The sequence below is a fragment of the Poeciliopsis prolifica genome, unplaced genomic scaffold (assembly GCF_027474105.1).
Source record: "Poeciliopsis prolifica strain line A6 unplaced genomic scaffold, Auburn_PproV2 SCAFFOLD016, whole genome shotgun sequence".
Classification (NCBI taxonomy): domain Eukaryota; kingdom Metazoa; phylum Chordata; class Actinopteri; order Cyprinodontiformes; family Poeciliidae; genus Poeciliopsis; species Poeciliopsis prolifica.
The window spans coordinates 9,917,106-9,939,588 of NW_026562391.1; the positions used below are offsets into that span (position 1 = coordinate 9,917,106).

A 22,483-nucleotide genomic window follows, 5' to 3' on the forward strand; every position below is an offset into this window, starting at 1 on the left:
ATGCTAGAGAGGCCATGTGTAAAATGTTTTCTCATATTTTTTTTCTCTTTTTCTCATCTGTCAACTCCAGGAAGGATCAGGGGGAGTCAACCTCCAGGTTTGTACTTTTTTTCACTGCAGATTCGCTGCTAGTTGGTGTTAGAAATTTGGTTTCAGGACCAAGGATGATTTTGTGTAGTTGGCTACTGCCCCAGCACTTAATCATTACTGCCATTTATCTTTGACAATCAGAATAAAAAAATATCTTGCTGCTGCCATTATTTGAGAGACCTCAATCTATACATCCAGCTGCAAACAAGGCAGGATTCTTCTGCCATTATATTGATTGTATTTTTTAACTCGGATGAAATTTACCCTCGGTACCAAGCCCTGGAAAGTCTTGCAGTCATGTTATTCTAGAATGAGGAAGGCGTTAAGTTTTGCAATTAATGATTTACTATTTAAGCACCCGCTGATATGGAAGATCATTGTCATTATATTACGAATTTAATCAGCGCCGTTGTTTGTATCTACTTTTTCCTCATTTGGTCAAAGTTGTAACCGTTCTTTAGCTAGTACCTAACTTTATTTCGTCTCGAAAATTTTTATTATCAAACAGTTAAGATGGGGAGATGTGAACTTCAAATTTTGTGGCATTTATGACAAAAAGCAGCAATAAGCAGTAATAAAAAATATTACAAACATGTCAATGCATAGAGTTCAGAGTCTTATAAACATAATAATTTCTGCTCAAATGATTATGAGTAGAAATGATTAAGATGTGTCACTTGATCACATCAATTATATTAATTGGAACCAACTGTGCTATTAAACAGTACTCATTATGTTCAGTCATACTTTGGCTCACAAACACATCATTTATTAGCACTTTCACTGAAGTGACAATGGAAAAATCATATTTCTAGCAGTACTGTCAATCTGTCGGATTAACAAATACCAACAAAAAACCTATTGCTGTAATTATTTATTGAAGGATGACCCATTGTTTTTAATTATTATCACTGGGAAACAAAACTCCTGCTGATAGTACACAACTTATTGTTTTCCATCCCCGTTAAAGAGAAATTATGTGCTATAAAACTCTAATATCAACCAGAAGATGAGGAAATACTCTGTACAAGTGATTAAATATACTCAGAAGATGTAACTCTTTGTGTTTGTAAATGACTCATTCAGGACATCACACAGTTCATTTTGACAAGTGCAGCTTGAAAAGAAACTATAAAAAGCTCGTTTTGATATTTTGAAAACATAATTAGCTATCATAATAAAAATATGAAATTTCTCCTTTTGTCTTCATAAACAGTGACTTTAAAAGATGTATACAATTAGGAGGACATTACCTTCATGATGCTAAAATAATATATTTTGAAGATGGAGCAGGACTTGCCATGTGATTAAATTATTTTTGAAAAGCTATTTTTATGTTGCATGTTTTAAATGCAATTATTACATTGAATAAGGGTAAAAATACAAAGACATCATATTTAGATAAGATAAGATAAGATTTGCATTGTGTAACCTTGTGCAGCAATCATACATTGGAAGATGTCACAAAATTGATCTAATTCAGTGTAGAATTGCTTTTAATGTTACAATATTTTCATATAAAACAGTTTTTGCTTAAATAAAAACTCCCTTTTTCACACGAAGGTTTGGAGAATTTTATTGCAGTAAAAGGAGAGAAAAAACACTTTCAGCCAGGCTGTGTTAATCGTATTGACACAACAAAGTTGATCTAATCAGAGCAGCTAAAGGCAGAGGGTAATGATATTTTAGTCCACTAAAGGCTGTTTTTACTCAGGCGTTCAATGACTCATTGTTGCTTCTGTTTGTTTAGTGCTTTGTCTCAAAAACAATAATACCAAAACCATTTTGTTTGTGTGATTTGGGACACACAAAAAAAACCTACCCAAACACATACAAACATATTTGTCTTTTTCTCAGCGATTACTTGCCTCAGGTAGCCTTTAATTTTTTTATGAGCAATTCTTCTTTCTTTGTCTGTATTTATATAGCACATTTATCTAAAGGTTATGTATTAATGGTGTTGATGCATTTCCAGAATCATTATGGGAGGATAGCGATTAGGGCAGCAAGGCCAGTGTGATGTAATACGTTGTGTTTACAGTTATGAAACAGAGTAAATGCTTGTCTGTAGAGAAGCACAGCATCACAGATGCCGTCGCGATTGTTGTTCATGATGCGAAAGTCATTGAATAGGTGGATTAAAAAGCTTGAATCGCACCCTGTGCACAATATGTTGAAGCATTGGTAAGAATAAAGCCAGGAGAGAGCAAGAAACCTCTGCACACAGAGGGCTGCATCTCTATTACTGTATCCATAAAATAAATCCATAGAATATTATGTGTTTAGGAACAAAATGCAGCATAGGCAATCCATAAATTACAATAAAACAAGCAAAAAGAAATTCACAAGACTCTGTAAAAACATTTCTGGCCTCATGCTGTGATTCAAGCACTTGTTGCCATGCCTGCTGGAATTCACATGGTCAAAGGAGTGATATCGACATGAAGTGCATGAGTCACCAAATTGCAGCCTTTTTTGGACGGTTTTGCTGTAGATGTTAATTTTCCTCCACTAAGCCCCTGTTCTGTTCCCTCTAAATGCTAGCCCTCGGGAAATCGAAACATTGGCGCTGACTCTGCTGTTACTTCATATACGTTCTTGGTGGGGGCTTTTGTCATAAAGTTAATTTATTTCTGGAATTTAATTCAGAGACGGAAACACATCCAATATGGATTCATTGCAGACAGAGAAATCCATTTCAAGTGGTTTTCTGTTTATGTAGATGATTAGGGTTAATGAAAATCAGAATTGGTTTCATAGAAAATTTGATGACAAAAGATAAAGAAAAAGAATTTTAAATACTAATTTGTTATGCTGTGGCCTACAAAAATGTGCTCAGGACTCTCCAACTAAACATTGGGTTTCTATACTGCGTTAGCCATAAGTTATCGTCATAATGAACTGAAATTAACACTTGTAGTATATAACTCTCTGTGTTGTGAATTTGTATAACTCGAATCTCACTTTTCTGACAGTGGAAATGGTAATCCGGTTTAAAGTCATTTTTCACACCTTAAAAACCTATCAAGTAACAAATCATCATGTGTCTATCTCTCCTTGGTTTCTAGTAAAATTCATAGTAATAAGCAGAAGCTACTGAGGAGTTATACCACTCGGAAACATAGGTACACGGCATCTCTGCTCCCATGTTCCATGTTGTTCTTTTTGGGAATGCTGACTAATTTTTGGTGCATGGGTTGGAGGTTGCACAGCCTCAGATGGGCCAGAGCAAGCTAGTGCTGCGGGAAAACCTGAGACGCTCTTAAAAGAATAATTAGCCTTTCTTTGATATTTTCCTGAGTGATGTGCTACTTTGCTTGATCATATTCAGAAAAGTGATGAAGAATTGTGCTGGATTGCAGTCTCAGCTGCAAATTTTGTGAATTAATCAACATTTATGAGCTTTTTCTTGGGTGAAATGTTCTTGCTTTTTCTGTTTATTTTTCTTTCTTCACTCACTTCTTTAAATTGAACTTACGCACTACCTCACTTACTGTTTTTTTTTTTTAATTATTCACATTTTATTGTCATCAAATCCAATGAAAAAGATCACAAGTCACCATGACCAACTGCAAAATTTGGCTCTGAAACCAAGCTTGAATAGAACTAATGGGAACCATTGTGCATTACTACACAACCAAAAGTATTTTTTTATAACTTTTATAACTTTTTTTATGATGCTATTTGGATAATTTTGCAGGAACAAAGTACTGATCTTTTAAATTAATTTGCTGACAATATGTTTATTTTATTCTTGAAAGCAAAATGACTATGTGTAATGCGTCTACTTAGCCAGTTTAAATAAATCCTGCCTGAGTTTGTTGCACTGCTCATGCTTTCGCATGTTGCTATTCTGCATTAAGCACACTCAAACATTCCCTGACTTCACCTCATTGCCCAGCTTTCATATTTACGAAATATTTGAAAGTTTGATATCTTTCATATTGTATGAAACATATAAAAGAGAGAGAGCCAGATATTTCCCATATTACAACCACAACCATAAATGTGTTTTAATCGTTTATGGAGTGCACCAACACAAAGCATCATGTTATGATAATAGTTTTTTAATTATGCAGAGATTTTGGAGTATGTTATATAATGGTATGCTCTACTTTTCTAAAAACTAATTTTACTACTGGAGATACTTTGTTTTCCTTTGTCCACTGTCATGTCTTGCTAACTAATATGTTCAAAACAAATAAATACTTTAATAGCATCACTGCACATCTGATACATCACCCCAAAGTAGAGCTAGCATTTTATATATAGGACCTCCATCAATATGCATGTTTGTCTTTTCTTCCTGCCCTCCAGGTATTTACTCTGATCTCAGAAAAAGCTCTAAATGACATAAATACTATGTAAATAAGCAAAACTTTACCAAAAGTTGAGTCAGATTTCTGTTACTGAGCTGAAGCTTGAATTATTAACCAATGTTTTTCTGTCTTTCACTTCCAACATCATTGCCTTTTTCTCTTTCACACTCCAAAATATCTCTGCACAACTCCTTGTCCTCCAACTTCAGCCAAAAGTTAAGCTTCAAAGAGCGTGTGAGGATGGCAAGCCCCCGCGGTCAGAGCATCAAGAACCGCCAGACGTCCTCTGTAAATGACCGGCGTTCTCCAGTGGCCGATGGTGGCACAGAGGGCACCAGTCCTGCCAAGGTTCAAAAGAGCTGGAGCTTCAACGACCGCACGCGCTTCAGACCTTCGCTCCGGCTCAAGAGCCAGTCCCGCTCCACCACTGACGGTCAGTTACTCCGCACAGCCACCGAATGTTTCCATCAGAGCTTTATAGCAATGGCCTCGGCTGTGCCAATCAGAAATTACAGAAGGATTCATGCTTCAGAAAACATAAGAACAAAAACAGTGAAAAGCACCAGCTTTAGTATGTTCAGGTGAAAAGTATTATGCCAGTCCATTCAGTAAGTTTCCAGGGCAGTTTATTTTTCAAGTTGGTCTGGATAGCTTTTCTCCTCTGATAAAATAGAACCATCATTTGAGAAATGTTATTTATTTACTCATGTTTTCTTTATATCACACTGAAATTTATTCCATTATCTGAAATATTAATTATAGCCAAAAAGACAAAACACCTGAAATTTCTTTAGTTTTTGTTTTATAAGTGGGTTGTTTGGGAGAATTTATGAATAGTTAATATGTTATCTGCAGAAGTGACATCCTTTAACAACTTGACATTAAATAAAAAAAAAAGAATCTTGGACCATACATTTGTGGCAATAGCTTCCCAAGACAAAAAAGTATTTGAGACAAGATAGGTTTTTGTTATTTATTTGTTCACCAGGTGTTAGACTTTTTTAGCTGTCGTCACAGATGGCAGAAAACCAGTAATGGATTTAGTTTTCAATCCTAAAAATGTTTAAAATTCATTTAAATCTAAAAGCTTTGCCTTGTTTGTTTGTTTTTTTCTTTAAAGTATAAGCACAACAGTAAGATAATGTAGTAAGAGAATGTGTCACTCCATGTGTTGATTTCATCTGCTTCCCCACCCTGTCCAACACAACTGCTGTACGAAACTAAGACAGACAGCTGAGGAGAGAAAAGCGGCTGTCTCTGTCTCACCCTTTCACCAGTTGTTGTTTGTTGGATAGCTGGATAGATGGGGGTATTGTTTCAATGACTATCTGGGCTGTTTGAGCCATACAGCTGGCTGAATAGAAACAAAATTCCAGGTTAGTCAAAATCTTGCTCTTCAGGCCGTTCTCAGTGTCAAGATATTAAATATTTTCTTTGAGATGCGACCTAATTATAGACAAAACCAATAATTATGCGCTGTACTATAAGTTGTTTGAGTTCACACACATGCTTTGTACTATTACAGTCCTTATATTCGAGTCTCCAGTCAAGCTCATGACCCCTTGCTTACTTCACCAGGATGTCGTAACTCAGAAGGCCCATGAACAAATCTGCTGTTGGCGATAAATCTTAAAGGCACACAGAGGCCTTTTTCTTTACAACTTGTCTGCAGTTCCAGAAGCTTCAAATCAGTTCTTCCCTCTTCCCCTCTCCAACCAATCACTTTAAATCCTCCTGTCATCATTATGAGAGGCACCAAAATACTTTGTTCCTGGACCCAGAACCTATATACAAATCAGAATTAGAGGCTTGATGAGGTAACTTCAGGTTCAATTGCACAAGTAGTGCATCATCGCTGCTCACTAAACTCTGCTGTTGTGTTCATAGGTTTCTTGCTCGTTTTACAAATAAATGAACAGTTCTTCTCTTCTGCCTGTTTCATAAGCAGCAGACTCCACTGTGACGGGGGACGATGCCTTTGATGATAAGGGCTGCCACTGTGAGATCTCTGTGGAAGACTTGCTGCCCTCCATCAAGACTGTCATCCGAGCTGTCAGGTTTGTCAAAGGAGATTAAGCTTTCTTTTTCCATCCATTTAATGCTTTCCCCTGTTTCTGAATGCAAACAAAGACTGATTGTAGCACACTGCACTCTAGCAGCTCCCCTGATTGTTTGCACTCAAACGACTAAAATGACCGGAAGTTATTCTTTTTTTAGTTTTCTTTTTTTGGGCTATATAGCCTCCGTGGCATAGTTTATATGCAGGAAGTATTGTTATTACGGTCTTAGACAATGCAAACTTGTGCATGATTAGTAAAGACACAACAGTGCCTAGCAAATGTATTTCAAGTTACTAAAGTTTCATAAATGTATTTTATAACATTGCAATGTTTAAATGAGATTTTAGGTAGCTCGAAAATGATATATTGTTGTTTTTTTTCTTTTACAAATAGTTTTTAGAAGTTTGTAGAACCCCCTTGACTGCAATTAAAGGCACACAGAATTGTCAGGTTTTTTGTGTATGTCTCTATCATCTTGTCAAATCTAGTGTTTCATCCATTCTTCTATGATAGAGTTTAAACTCAGTCAGAATGGATGGAGATCATCTGCAACTATATTCAAGTCTTGTGACAGATTCACAAAAACAGTGTTTTTTTATTTAATTGTTTTTGCTTTGATATAAACATATAGCTCTGATATAGTTCTGGCTGTATGTTTAGGGATTTGTCTTGCTGGAAAGTGAACCTAGACTTTTGAAGTCTCTAACAGGTTATCTTAGTGGCACGCCCTGTCTTTTTTCCTATTCATCTTTCCATCAACTCTGACCAACTTCAACAGAAGAAAGATATGTTAGCAAGTAGGAACTTGTTCCTAAAATGTAAATCCTTTCACATCTTTTGTATCTACTTAATATTCATATTTGTATACCCTCCTTTCTGCTGGGTGAGGAGAGAGCACCAAACCTAGGAGATCTCTTCTAGGTTTGGTTTTATTGCATTCTGTTGCCTGCTGGCTTTTCTTTTCTGTAGACTTATATTTACTCTGAGTTCAGCCCTGAGGCACCACAGGTAAATAAACCCTTTTACAGAATAACATGCACACAGCTAAAATACACAGCTACAATTACACACGATGCTTTTAGAAAATTTAGGTGAGATATTCAGGTGCTCAGACTATTGTAGACAAAATCATGAACTGGATTTAACATGTCTCATTTAAAGGGAAAGATAAATGTTATTTCAAAGCCTTGAGGTGTAGCAGTGGATTCTCCTTTCTGATTGGGTCAGAGTGCCCTCTTTTGGCTGAAATTTGAAAATTTCTCTGCTTTTTCTGCAGGATCATGAAGTTTCATGTAGCAAAGAAGAAGTTTAAGGAGACTCTGCGTCCATATGATGTCAAAGATGTGATTGAACAGTACTCTGCCGGTCACTTGGACATGCTGTGCCGCATTAAGAGTCTGCAGACCAGGTAGGAAGAATAACTGGCTGCACATTGCTGTAAGCTGCCAGGTGTCATTCCTTAGGCCTCTGAGCTGATGAATGTGTTCTTATGTGTATTTATGAGAAAAGAAATTGTGAACATGCATAAAGATAATGATATGATCTATTTTCTTTATGCACACATGTACCTCTGTGTGTGTATATGTTTGCTTTCCTCACAGGCTGGACATGATAATTGGCCCACAGACCCTGAGCACCCCAGCTAAGACCTTTTCCTCCCCGTCTTTGTCTGTGTTTTGCAGCCAGGGGAGGAAAAACTCCGTCAGGGGGTCAGAAGTCCTCCATAGTTCTTCATTATTTTCCATCTCACATGGGTCTACCTCATATGACACTCAGTCAAATCATGCAAACAAATTAAAGTCTTTTATCAGCCAATCATAAGCAGATTCTAATGAATTAGTCAGCCAGAGATCTACGGTCTGATCTGTCGTTGCCAGATCAGATACTGGAGAAAAAAAAAATCCCCCTATTTCTTAATTATGTCAAAATTAACAATGAATTGCTTAGCAAAATGGACTGATTCACAGTTTTTGTGCTTGGAATTACATTGACCCGGAAAGACAAGATCAGTGCATTTCCAGTTCTAAGAATTATGTATTAAAAGTAATTCCAGAATTTTCATTTACCTTTTTTAATTTGTAAATAATGGTCTTTTGAGACATAGACAGACTAACCTTTATGTAAAAGGTGTTCAATTAAAGCAAAAATCTTCTCATGCAATATGTTTGCTTCTTTACTACCCCAGTATGACATAAGACTTTAATAGAGGCTTTGAATTGACTGAGTTGGTAGGGGCAAGCAGATCTTTTCTTTTCTCTGTTCTCTGATCCACTGATCAAACACTAACGATGTAATTCCACTTCTGCCGTGTAATTTTTTGCATCAATCTAAACAATACCTAATTGAAGCACATCAATACAATGTATTTATACGATGTGACGTTACAAACTGCACACTCATGTTAATTCAAAAACAAAAATCTCACAACAGCTGGTGGAGGAAAACCTCATCTCTTCAGTCTAAATATTAGAATCCTTTGGGTTTCTTTGGGTTTCTCAAACTTCTTTCATTTTATTAGGTACAATTTCTATAATTGTAATGGGACTAAAAGCATGTTACTTGTTAGAGAAAAAGTGAAACAGAACAGCATTCTGTCAATACTTGGGTGGAAGTTTTGGCATCACCATCATCACATTTACATTTTTCTTTTTGAAAGTTTCATCTCCTGACAAAAAAGGGAAAAAATTAACTAAAAGTAAATGGAGAGGACCACTAACTAAATGAACATTGCATTATTATTGTCTCAACCCCTGTCTGGAGTTTTTGACTGTTCCTAATATCCTCTGTTATTCTCTTTTCCCAACATTTCTTTCTTCTGGGCTTTGGGTTGCATTTGATTTTCCTGATCATTTTTCTTCCTGACAAATCTTTTTGTTTGCTTGTTTTTGTGTGTCTTGTGTTCATCCAGGGTGGACCAAATTCTTGGGAAGGGACAGGTCCCTCTGGATAAGAAGATACGAGAGAAGTTGCTGTCTGATGGAGATATGTTGGAGGACATGAGCATGCTGGGTCGTGTCTGTAAGGTGGAGAGACAGGTGTGTGAAGCTTTGGTGATCAACATATTGTCTTACAGCGAACTTCAGTAAGACGTTAATAGCAGTGCATCTCTGTAAAAACAGAAAGTTTATTTAATTTAATTGTCTAATTTTTTAAGTTGAAGGTTAAGAAATTCTAAACTTAATTTTTTAACCTTCAATGCTGTCACCATTTCTCTTTCTACACAGGTTCAGTCAATTGAGTCAAAGTTGGACTCTCTGTTGGACATTTATCGTCAGGTTTTGCGTAAAGGCTCCTCTTCGGCTCTCACTCTCTCTTCGCTACCCCTGTTTGAGCTAGAGCAGACCTCTGACTACAACTCTTCAGTCTTTAGTAAGGACCTCTCCACTCAGGTCAGCTGCGGTGGAGCGCTTCCCCCGAGCGGCTACACCACACGCTCTTCAACCAACTCCCAGCTCTCCCAGGGAGGGCTTCACCTCATTCTAGCACCTCAGAACGAACTCAACCTTAATCTCCATGCGTCATCGTCCACACCTCCCTCTGGCCTCACATCTTCCCCTTTTAGCCCCTCGCCGCTGCCTCGTTATCATCCTCATCTGCAACATCATAAACAGGTTCAGGCCACATCACCTGAAAGTGGCACTGATGAGGCTGTGGGGAGCTCCCCTACTGTCCTCACCCCGAACAGTACCAGCAGTTCTGGGGGCCGAGGAGTAGGAGATGAAGGCTTTCCTTTTTTGGCAAGGCTTCCGCCTCCCCCTTCTAGACAAACCCCTGGCAAACTGATCCAAGCAACCTCTAGAGAGACTTCTCCTGAAATTAAGAGCTTCTGCAGAGGTCTGCATAGCCACACAGAAGACAGTAATGTTGGGAAGGACCTAGGACTTGAGTTTGGATTGAGCACATTAGGGCAACAGTTAAAAGGGAACACTAATGGTACTGGCAGGCTTAACGCAAAGGAAGAAGGCTCCTGGAGGAGGCACATGAGTCTCGAACTGGAGCCACTTATGCCATCAGCACCAGGTTGTTGCTCGAGGCCCATCCATATGGACCAGGGAATGGGCAAATCCATGTCAGTGCAGGACCTGGTGCAGGTAGGTCCTGTTCATGATGCACACCAAAGCCACAGCCTTTCCTCTCCAAGTCCAAGTACAAGCAGTGACTCTCCAACAGGCTTCAACAGTTGTTGCCAAGACCTTGTCGGAGACACTGGTGGTACAAGAAGAGGATGTTGGGGCGAGGAGGACCTCTTTATCAGTGACAGGGACATGGAGGGGCAAGGGTTTGACTTTTTGTCACAGGGGACATCTGAGATTCACTCATTTTCTTCTGAGCACCTGAGGACAGCAGATAGAGCGGGGGTAGGGACCCAGGGCTCTAACCGGAGCCTGGCTGGTGGTCCGTCATCGTCAGCCTCCACTGGCAACGTCGAACTGCTGAACATGCCACATGTACGGCTAAAATAAGCCCATTAAACATTTGGAAGAAACACAAATCTCACCTCAGAGACGGTTTTTATCTTTTTTTTGGAGGCGAGATTGATGGGTGGGTGGGAATTTTACATGGGGTCTTGTTTTCTTTTGTTTATTTTTGACTTGGTTCTCTTGATAAGATTCCTTTTTTTTCACACAGGATAATCATATTGGCATGAATTACTCTGTGTTTTAATGTGTTTCATGGATCTGAAATAAAAGACGAATGACAAAAAAGGCAGAAAACTATTTTTGAATTAAATTAAGTAATGGATGGGTCGATGTGCTATGTAGCATGAACTGCATGTTTTCAGTAAAGCACAGATAAGAAACTACACCTACAAGCATGGCCATCCACTACCTTAATAGTTTATTGTGAGTTAAAAAGCTTTTTGTGGTCCATGACATCTGAGAAATGTTTTCATTGTGTTTTTATAAACTCATATCCACTTTAGGAAGCCAGATCTCTGCAAGTAATTGAACTGACCTGTTTTCATTTGGAATACAGAAAATACATATTTCACAAAATCCACATGTTTTAACTTCTTTTTGCATAATGTTCATTGAACAATCCAGTTAATAAATGTGCACAAATATGATAAAATGCTAGTTTTTTGTGATGATAAAAACTGAGACCATAAAATTTTTTTTCTGAAAATGTCAACAGTGCAACTGGAAAAAACAACATTTCTGCTTTTGTGTAAAAATCTAAAAAATTTCCTGGTGCAAAATTGTACACACCCTTTAAACTTTAGCTATGTAAAAAGTCCCTTTGATTCAGTTTCAAGTTGGGAAAAGAGGCTATGGCCAAAAAAATAGAAATGATTTTCCAAAATCTTCACGTGTCTGTAAGGAAACCTAAGATATAGAGGGATGTCATTTTTCAGCATCACAATCAAACTACTGCACATCCAAATCAACAAATTGATGGCTAATTGAGAAAAATCTTTTGGAGTAGCCGAGCAGAAGTCATGAACTCAAACAAAATATTTGTAGGATCATCTGAAGAGGATTGTTGAGAAGAAATGTTCTCACTGTCTAGCATTTCACATTTGAAGACGTCTTCAGCTAACTGTGTTATGGTTTTCTCAAGTACGGCACGGATCAAAATCAACTAAGTATTTTTTATATTTCTCCTCTGGTGTGTTTATTTCTCAGTGGAATTAGTCGGGATATAAGTGAAAATACATTGGCACACATTTTTGAAAAGATTCTTCATGGTATCATTTTTTTTACATCACAAAGTACAAAATGAGTGGGACGATACCTTTGTATGTGTTCACTGTGCAATTTGTAATGAGCAACTACTTCAGTATCTCCAGAGCAAAACTGAATAGTAGTAAGCAGGCCTTCTTACATCAAAATGTAAGACATGATTTTTTTTATGGCATTTATTAGCTGTTTTTTTTTTCTACAAACCCTTCATGATTTAATTCTCTGTTAAATTAATTAATTAAGTAAACACAGGAGCAGAACTACCCAGCCAGTCTGCGTAACAGAACACACAATCTAACTTCATGACATGCTGCCACAATAATTGTTAATGTCTGTTGATGTCTATGCTCCATCCTTCATAACATGCTTTTTCAAATGAGAGGGGGCATCTATGACACTTAAAGTAATTATGCCCTGTCCATTTTACTTCAGCTCTGTGCAGCTCCTCATAATGACTTAAATGTTATCATTTCCTAAAGCTGCTGTGAAAATATTCTGAAAAAATGATTTTGGGCATCAAATTCATCCGCATTTAATTGAAAAACATATATATATATATATATATATATATATATATATAAATTTTTTTTTTTTTTTTTTTTTTTTTTTTTGTAGAACTGCAGCCTTTGTTCAAACTACACCTATGTGAAAAGGAGGAGCTGCTTTTATGACCAGATAAATGTTACACAGTAAGGATGGTTCATCAATGGAGTGAAACATTTGTTGAATGTCATTTTCTGGCTCACAACTTGTTAGAACATATTTTACCATTTTATTTCAGACACAAATACCCTTTATCTTTTTGCCATGTGCTTTAAACTAACTCTTGATAAAGATTATTTTTGGCGTCTTGAACTGGACTTGAGATCTGAATGTGTGTCTTATTGATATTAACTTGAGGCTTCTTGAACTGCTGAGCAGTGAAAATACAACTTACCACTATTTTTCCCTTTCTGTTGCATGGAGTAGAACAACATGCAGTGACAAGGCCTTACTATTTTTAAATGTTTTTACTAAATCATCCAAAGCCTGATTAGTTCATGATCACCTCGGCACATTTTGTAGATTTATATTAAATAAAAAATATAATCCTGTATCATTTTTAAGTAAGTAAAATTAAAAAATGTGTGTGTATGAGACTAGAAAGGACCATAACTTTTTAGTCTGTCAGTTTAACAGAGCATTGCTTATATCTGATTATGCTTATCCTCCTAACTGTAATATAGATTTAAGAAAAAAGAAAAAAAATGTGGCATTACATGTGCCACCATTGAACAAAAATGATCAACTCTTTGTAAAAAAAAAAAAAATAGAAATGCAGCTGCATGATCTTATAGAAAAACCAAAGCCGTAAACATTACTTAAATATTGTTTCTAATTTAAAACACATTATATTTTTCTACTTTTCAAGCATACTAAAGAAAAGCTCACCAATATGACAGAAGAAAAATAAATGTGGAATGTTTCTCACATTTGCAATTTGGCAAGAGTCAAATGTTAATTTGTTAAACTATATTGTTAGAAATAAACTAAAATATGTATTTTTTCAGTATAAGTTCTAATTTTGCCCCCTTTTTTTTTGCTGTGAAATATAAATATGCTGCAAGTTACTAGATTAAGGGAGCGGTTTAGCAAACAATGTCAGATAAAGGAAAACCATCCAGTTATGATATCTGCATGACTGATTGATTCATCCTTGATTCAGATTTATTCTTTAACATTTTGGAAATAGGGTATAGGCATCAAGAAACTGCAGCTTTCCACAAACCTACTGTAGTTATTGGGCTCTCTGTTTTTTTCCATTTTGCTTTCAACAGTTTCTAGTTTTACTAAGTAAATATGATATTAGAAAATAAAAATAAAAAAAAGACTTGCAAGAAAGGTTGTAAGATGTCAGCTTAACTGTAAAAATGTGTAACTATTCCAAAAATGTTACACTACTTAGTTATGATACAGCTTTGAAAGTATGTTTTCAAAGTGAAGTGTAACATACAGTATGTATGAAATGGAAATGTGAGGTATGCTTCTTTGCACAGCACATTCTACCTTTAGGTAACAACATAATTTTTTTTACTGTTTGTGCAATCATAAGCTTGCTCTCATTAAAAACCAATTATGTTCCCATTGACGTTTAAATGTATTTTGCATGAGGCTTTCATGTTCAAATGGATCTTTAACTGAAAAAAAGGAATCTTAGAATCTTAGGTATTTTGGTTTTAAAACAATTGGATCAAGAGCATCCACACTCATTTTTTTAGGTCTACAAAATATTAATAAAATCCTGAATTCTGGTGCCTTGTTTTTGTGATACATTTGTGTTTATAGTTTTCCGAAAGGTGCATCTGATTTGTGACAAAAATCGCTGCACATTTCAGGTCTTCTATTTGTGACATAGTACCTTTTTTTTTAAAGATAATTTTGAAAGTGGGCATAAAATGGGCAATTGCCAAGTTAAGGTTTTGTCTAATTTTTTATTTATTTAAATTATGTCCACATATTTACACATTAGTAATAACCTTGGTTAGTTTAAGGAAGCCTGCAATGTAATAACAATCCAAATGAACTCTTATTCTCAATCAAGAATAAAAGAAATTCTTCAAGAAGCCTTGTTTTGTTTTTCATTGCACCAAACACAAAGCGGTTTGACTTCAGACTTAACCCTGCAAATCCAAACATATCGTTTTGATTTCAATGTTTTGCAGACCTACGTGGATTTAACAACGTTGTCACTTCCCTCTAAAACCAATCAAGTAATCAATTGTTATTATATTTAAGTCTCAAGAAAAATTCAAACTGCATATATAAAAACTTGTAAAATAGTTTTAAAAATTATAAAGATGAATATGAATGAAATATAAAAGTTGTTTAAGTGTGCCATGCATGCAAAATGTCTTCCTCCACATTATTGCAAACATGAAATTTACATACATTGCATAAAAAGATGCAGATTAAACTGATTAAATCAAGCTAAACTTTTATTTAATTAGGTTAGTTCAGATTACCAAAATAATTTGAAAGGCTACCCAGAAAGAGTGTAAAAGCTAGAACATGGACTGAGACAAATAGCTTAATTTTTGTAAAAATGTATTGGTCTGATGAAACCTGATCTACAGATTAAGAGAAATGCACATGAATTTCTAAATTTGAGGAAAGTAAAAAACTGGCAAAAATGGGAATAGCTCATTATTTGGAAATATGCAAATGGAAAAAAATAGTTATCTTACCCTAAAGGTTTATTCTAATTTAATATCTAAAAGGAGAAAGAATAGATTGAGTCTTTTAAAGGAGTGTATGTAAACATCAGGTTTTAACTGTATATGCAAAAACTAAATACATTTATAATAATAGAAAAAAACAGAAGAAATTAAGTGATGTATCAATAAAAACTGTTAAATTATTCTATTTTTTACAAATAAGATTTTTCAAACAATCATTTGACACATAAGGCTTTACAGAATTAACAAAAACACTGGAAACAAACTGTTTTTAAAGATATTTTACTTTTACGAACATATTCTCACAAGTACCAGCATTTAAGGTGCACACACTTTATAGCAACGTGGATCAGAGCTACTTTAAGGAAGCTTGTATCAGGTAGGATTAAGTTGAACTATTTTACTTTCTAAAATTGGTTTCTCTGAGGTCCTATAAGCAAACATGCAAACAACCTGTATATTTCTAGCTGCTGAGTTTAACAGTTTTAAAGCTTGAACAAGGAACATGACTTGTACAGATTCCACAGAGAAGAACATCTCTACTGTGTCACTACAGAGCATCTCTAGATAAACTAGCAGGTTAAATTTAACAGCGCATCTTTGAACTGCAATGCAAACCCTTGAACAGTGACGTTCAAGCACGAAACAAGATACAATCAAATGTACGTATAACGTTTAGTTAACGAGTTAATCTCTAACTGAAGCAATTTTTTTTCCTTCGTCTGCTTTTGCGATGCATTGTGATAATGGACCAGGCATTTACTATGGTGTGCAAATGGAGCAAGATGTCTGCGGGTCTTCTGCCTCTCTGAACGTTTGGGGCAGCAGCCCAGCACAACGTTCATTTGACCTTCTGTGCCTTCTGTGCAGATTTGGTGATTTTACCGCTTGTAGGGGCTTTCTTCTCCACACCTTTTATCACTCCCACCGCCACCGTTTGACGCATGTCTCGGACAGCAAAACGGCCTGAGGAATAAAAAAAATCTCTGCTTTAAACTTCATTCTCAGAAAGGTAAAAAATTAAGATTTTAGATTCATTTTTTTGTGGTTAAGTCTTTTTACTAAATGAGGTGCAATCCCTTGTAAAAATATTAATACATCTCGGATGTTTTCATATTTTGCTTTCATATTGTCTTGATTGATGTTAACTTGTATATTTATTAGGCCATCCATGTTGTACAATTGTGTGCCATTTGCAACATTTTCATGAGCAATGTTCATGGAGATGTTCAAAGCCAAGAATGTTATTCCTGAGACTGCTTCAGACCTTTTCACAACCCTGTCCCCGATCTGCCTGACATATTTATCAAGCTTGTTATTAGGTTTGTAATTGTAACATGATAAGTAGTAAAGAACCTCACAGAGTATGAAAACTTTTGCTAGGTACTGTACTGCAGCACTAGACAGACCTCATATTGCAGGATGGGAAACTCACCAAGCGGTGGGTACTCAGAGAAGCTCTCCACACACATAGGCTTGCCTGGGATCATATCCACAATGGCAGCATCTCCAGATTTGAGAAACTTTGGGTTATCCTCCAGCTTCTTTCCAGAGCGGCGGTCTATTTTTTCCTTCAGCTCTGCAAACTTACAAGCGATATGTGCAGTGTGGCAGTCGAGCACCGGGGCATAGCCAGCACTGATTTGACCAGGGTGGTTCAGGATAATCACCTATAGAAAATGTAGTAGCATTGTAAAATATTGAATTTGGAAAAATAGCAGCAAACAAAAGCAAGAGCTTGGCAACAAATAGAATAAAATTTAAAAAATAAATAAAAAAGACAGTGGCCTTTATTAGTCAAGTCTTCGTTGTCTTCTTTTTAAAGCCCTTTAAAAAATTTTCTCAACTTTCAATTTACTTTAAAAATGAAAGATTTTGTCTCCAACCAATAAGTTACTAAAAGAGCGAGCTTGTACAAATTGATGAATAGTTAACATTTAACTACATTTGTCTGGAGTATTCCTTCAAGTTGAGCTAAAAGATGGACACTCAGTTCTCAGTTTTGGACACCCGGTTTTCCAGTTTCAAGGTAACAATAATAACCACAGTTGTTACTAAGAGAACAGACCTGGGAGGTGAAGCCAGCTGCCTCTTGTGGTGGGTCATTCCTGCTGTCTCCAGCCACATTACCACGGCGAATATCCTTCACAGACACGTTCTTGACATTAAAGCCCACATTGTCTCCAGGTAGCGCCTCACTCAGGGCCTCATGGTGCATCTCCACTGACTTAACTTCAGTGGTCACATTGACAGGAGCAAAAGTCACTACCATACCAGGTTTCAGGATTCCTGTTTCTACTCGACCCACAGGCACAGTACCTATACCTGATGGAGAGGCAGAGAAGCAACCAGACGTTATGTGAACCTGGTGTCCAAATGTAAGCTGAAAAGCTATTCTTAAACATGTGGAACAGACAAGGCCCATGGGAATTTACTCAAAACCTAATTTGTTTCTGCCCTCCTTTCCTAAACCACTTGATAAATGAGGCTTTTATATTTTACAAATATGTTCTTAAAAATCTAAATCACAAACCTGCAAGATCAACTCACCTCCAATTTTGTAAACATCCTGCAGAGGCAGACGAAGAGGCTTGTCAGTGGGTCGGGTTGGAGGCTGGATGGCATCAAGAGCCTCCAGCAGAGTGGTGCCTGAGGCACTGCCATCTTTACGATTGATCTTCCAGCCCTTGAACCAGGTCATCTGTAAGAGATCATTGTTACTTTCATGTCAAAGCTGGGAAGAAAGCAATAGCTTTTGATGCCAAATTTCCTTCAACTTTTACATGTGACCCTGGTCCAACACACCTGAATCAAATGGCTGAATTAAATCATCAATATGCAGTCACATTCTAGAGACCTGTTAATGATTTTAACAGTTTGCATAGTTTGTCAAAGCAGAGACGCGTCTAAAAGTTGTAGGAGCTTAACACCTGTGCTTTGTAACAGATAGAAAACATTCAAAAGATCTGCGTCTGATTCTACAAGCCTTTCTCAGCATGTTAAACACCCAGTACAACTGAAAAAAAGGGTAGAATAAGCATATAGTAAGAGCATTTCCAGAAGACCTCCTGTCAAACTCACATTAGGACTGGGCTCCAACATGTTGTCTCCATTCCAGCCTGAGATGGGTACAAAGGCCACGGTGTCGGGATTGTAGCCAATCTTCTTGATGTAAGTGCTGACTTCCTTCACAATCTCCTCATAGCGCTTCTGGCTGTAGTTGGGCTCAGTTGAATCCATCTTGTTGACACCTACAATGAGCTGCTTCACTCCCAGAGTGTAAGCAAGTAAGGCATGCTCACGAGTCTGCCCGTTCTTTGAGATGCCAGCTTCAAACTCGCCCACACCGGCAGCCACAATCAACACAGCACAATCAGCCTCAAAGACATAAAGAAATGAAAACTTCAGGGAGGAACTGAAAATGTACTTTTATTTTTTTACTTATTTATTTTATTTCTACCTGAGATGTCCCAGTGATCATGTTCTTGATGAAGTCTCTGTGTCCGGGAGCGTCAATGATGGTGACATAATACTTGCTTGTCTCAAACTTCCAGAGAGAGATGTCAATGGTGATTCCACGTTCACGCTCTGCCTTGAGTTTGTCCAAAACCCATGCATATTTAAAGGATCCCTTTCCCATCTAAGAATGCAGAGGAAAGATATAAATATATGTGTTTTATTGGGATAACTTTTCCTTTTTATATGCTATTACTACCTATATCAAGGTACTAAACTGCTGCTGTTGAGTTCACATCAACTCCAACAGCATTGACCAATGTTAATTAATGTTTTGCTTCTAAATTAATACAACAAAAACATTTGTATCATTTGGCTTTTGGAGTCCATATCACAGAATAAATTTTGTTTTTCTTTTATGGAATGAAAGTAAAAAAACATTTTTTTTATCAGTCTCAACTTCTTAGGCATATCTAACTTTTTACATTATTAACACTGGTTTCTAAGATTCACTGAACTTAGATTTTCAGGCAACTAAAAGTTCTGTATGAATCAATGATATTGAAGCTATAGAAGACTAACTAGTTGCTTGACACTTGACCTTTGTCCTAAACACTTTAATCTACTTTTATGATGCTTTAACCAGAAGAGCTTTGGATTAACCTGAGCCATTGAAAAGTTACAATGCAGAAAATCCTAAAAATGTTCTATTTAAATCACACCTCTGCAGCTTCCTTCTCAAACTTCTCAATCGTTCTTTTATCGATGCCCCCACACTTGTAGATGAGGTGGCCTGTGGTGGTGGACTTCCCTGAGTCCACATGTCCTATAACCACAATGTTAATGTGGAGCTTCTCCTTCCCCATATTGGCTCAGCCTAGAAGACGCTGAACAATAGAAACAAACCAAACATGTCAGAATCAACATCATGCAGCCTAGAAAGCATATAATCTCAACAGTAAGACAATGTTGATCAAAACCAACTGAACTTTAATTTGTATTCCACACTTTACTAATATGTTAATTAAATTGAACTGATCAAGCCAACGCCTCATCCCTCAATTTATGGTGAGATACACTGCAATGCAGATCTCGATATCGAACTTTTCCACATTATATAGGTTAATTAGGCATAGCCTGATTATTTTTATCTTTTCTTTTTGTTATTTTGACAATTTTCCACTTACAGGTAATTAGAACACAACATTTAAGATTAAAATATTACAACAGACCAATACAAAAACATTATTTAATGCAGACATGCAGGCTTAATAAAACGTACATTTAATACCTAGTTTTTCAAAGGTATTTTTAATTTTACACCTATTAAAGGCATTTATTTGTCTGTTTTATTTATGGATGCAGACAGTGCCAAAAAGTTTCCTCCAGCAATATCAGTGATTTGTTAAGGGCCACTCAATTATTTAGACATTTAAGTTTCTACTCTTGTGTAGAAGTCAAAAGCTTATTTATCTTGTAAATGCATGATGCTTCTGCCACCGTGTTTTATATGGATCGTGTCAACACTAAACATAGTGATGAAGGTTGATAATGAAAATGTTGGCCTTTTTTGACCAGTATACCTTCTTCCACATGTTTGCTATGTCGTTTATTGTATGTTACTTCAACCAAACTGTAAAAAGGACTTTCTGTAGTTTTCAACAACGTCTTTCTTTGGGCTACTTTAAAATAAAACTCAGATTTGTAGTGTGCACAACAATGCCCCCCTTGGTTGCTTTAATGGTTAAGGCTCTCCCTGCCTGTCAGTTTAGTACCCTTTGCTTGTCCATGCATCACTTTATTTTTCTTTAACCGGCTTTTAGGTGGTCTATTTGTCACCAAATAAAACAACAACAAGTGTGTGGTTTTATCCGTGACAAAATGTACAAGTGGGTGTGAGTATTATTGTAAAATATTGTAACTTCAGTGATTCTTATTTAGCTTTCTCAAGTTTGTTTCCCACTTATTGATTTACTATGTAAGGATCAAACAAAATAAAATGTAAATATAAATGCATAATGGGCATTTAGCGCACAATGTAGTAGCATACTACAAGGGAGAATTAAGAAAACAACACGGAATACAGCTGGTTGTAGAAACAAATTCAACTCCCATACGCCTTTTTTATTGAACGAAACATAAAACAGTTGAAGTTTAATGGCGGCCACCAATTCATGTAACAAGTCACCGTAGAACACAAATCTATTTCACAAAAATATATTAAATAGGCTTACATTAGGAGTGTAAACGCACTAAATTTAAAACCATGCCACTAAATAATTATTTGGAGACATTACCTTACCGTTGGCTCACTTTTCTCCGATGTGATGAACTAAGCTAACAGTTAGCACACAATTTTTCTTCTTTTTTTTTTTTCAAAAGGCCTTTAGCGCTTCCTAAAGGACGCATGCGCAGTTCTGAGTTTCATACTTGCTGTTACTGGATGAGGAACCAGAAAACATCAATTAAATGTTTTTATCAGCATGTCTGATGTTAATAATAATAATAATAATAATAATAATAATAATAATATAATAATAACAGGGTATGTATGTCCATATGTTCCACGATGATTCGTAATTTGAGATGGCAAAGCAAGCTATCAGTCTACAGCTATTATTGATAAATAAATAAAATAAAATAAAATAAAACTGTGGACTTGATAGCATAGAGCGCAGTGCTGATGCAGTACTGCAGAGGTGAGGGCGTTAAGGGATATTTGGGTCTGCATGTCTCAGCATCTTCCCAGACAGTTCCACCGCACTGTTTATTCTAATGTGACAGCAGCATGACGGGCGAAGAAGACGCATCCCCGCACGACTTGCATAAAAAAATATTCTCAATTGAAACTGCGCCACTCAGGCCTGACCAGCCCGAGGACACCCCTTTGCACTTTTTACGGCATCAAATTACAACAGGCATCACAGACATTCCACATTCAGATGCAGACTTGCTATGGATATTCTTCTAACACGTCAGTTGCCTTTAAAATGGAGCATGACAAAAGCTGAATAAAATGTGCGTTTTTGTAAAGGAGTCATTCAGGAAGCCATTACCAAACCTACCTTTGCCTGTAAGGTGTGCTCACTGGTTCACAGTCGGGATGAAACAGAAGATGCTGGCTTTTGTGCTGTCCTGGGACTGACGCAGACAAGGTACTGCTGTGGCAACTGCCGTCAAATGCGTCATTTACTGAAACTACTAGGCTCAGCCACTAGATGGAGCCCTGCAGTCTCTCTGCACAATTTGGTGGCGAAAAGGTACACTGCTTTCAGTAATAACCTTTTTTTCAGTCTGATTGATTGTTGGGCCTTTATATAACCCAGTTAATGTGATGTGCATGTTTTCACATTTAACTGATGCAGTGTTGGTACATTTAATTCGGCCTTTCTGCTAGTCTCGAATGTCTTATGGTGTTTGAAATCAATCTGAGACACTGTGTGTTTTTATTTTTGCCTTCATAATTAATAAAGCAAAAATATCCACTACTCTCTTTTTTTATTTACAGGTATCTCAATGGTGCTTATCAGAATGAACTATAGATTTGGACATATCCCTTTATGTAACAATTACAAACAATTCTCTGTGAATCCATCCATCCATCCATCCATCCATCCATCCATCCATCCATCCATCCATCCATCCATCCATCCATCCAT

General features: G+C 36.6%; 2 protein-coding genes across 6 annotated transcripts in view; one reads left to right on the forward strand and one right to left on the reverse strand.

Annotated features, from left to right (window-relative positions):
• kcnq5b (potassium voltage-gated channel, KQT-like subfamily, member 5b) overlaps positions 1-12,679 on the forward strand; it is an 87,955-nt gene extending 75,276 nt beyond the window's left edge. The window contains exons 9-15 of one of the 3 annotated variants that reach the window (XM_055041620.1): positions 71-97; positions 3,159-3,215; positions 4,619-4,842; positions 6,358-6,466; positions 7,746-7,877; positions 9,378-9,504; positions 9,694-12,679. In XM_055041620.1, the coding sequence (XP_054897595.1) occupies positions 71-97; positions 3,159-3,215; positions 4,619-4,842; positions 6,358-6,466; positions 7,746-7,877; positions 9,378-9,504; positions 9,694-10,932 (1,915 nt within the window). In that variant the 3' untranslated portion in view covers positions 10,933-12,679. The remainder of the gene's footprint in view (positions 1-70; positions 98-3,158; positions 3,216-4,618; positions 4,843-6,357; positions 6,467-7,745; positions 7,878-9,377; positions 9,505-9,693) is intronic. The other 2 variants (XM_055041621.1, XM_055041622.1) reach the window with 2 other exon arrangements.
• A 2,955-nt stretch (positions 12,680-15,634) lies between these two features.
• On the reverse strand, positions 15,635-22,005 carry LOC129367289 (elongation factor 1-alpha 1). 3 transcript variants are annotated; one of them, XM_055041623.1, is made up of 8 exons: positions 21,890-22,005; positions 19,547-19,711; positions 18,829-19,008; positions 18,450-18,746; positions 17,919-18,069; positions 17,437-17,693; positions 16,804-17,038; positions 15,635-16,334 (listed from the first exon to the last, which is right to left on the reverse strand). In XM_055041623.1, exons 2-8 carry the CDS (start codon positions 19,688-19,690, stop codon positions 16,210-16,212), a joined length of 1,389 nt encoding a protein of 462 aa, XP_054897598.1. In that variant the 5' UTR covers positions 19,691-19,711; positions 21,890-22,005; the 3' UTR covers positions 15,635-16,209. The 3 variants fall into 3 exon arrangements, with proteins under 3 accessions (XP_054897598.1, XP_054897599.1, XP_054897600.1); XM_055041624.1 differs by lacking the exon at positions 21,890-22,005 and adding an exon at positions 21,122-21,228; XM_055041625.1 differs by lacking the exon at positions 21,890-22,005 and adding an exon at positions 21,127-21,224.
• Positions 22,006-22,483: the final 478 nt, after the last annotated feature.

Bases quoted from the DNA above. Each gene is read 5' to 3' on its own strand.
- LOC129367289 (XM_055041623.1), bottom strand. From the start codon at position 19,690: ATGGGGAAGGAGAAGCTCCACATTAACATTGTGGTTATAGGACATGTG. The intron at 18,747-18,828 runs GTAGAAATAAAA...TATGTCTTTGAG, and splicing joins TGATCACTGGGACATCTCAG to GCTGATTGTGCTGTGTTGAT. The intron at 18,070-18,449 runs GTGAGTTTGACA...GATCTCTTACAG, and splicing joins TGTTGGAGCCCAGTCCTAAT to ATGACCTGGTTCAAGGGCTG.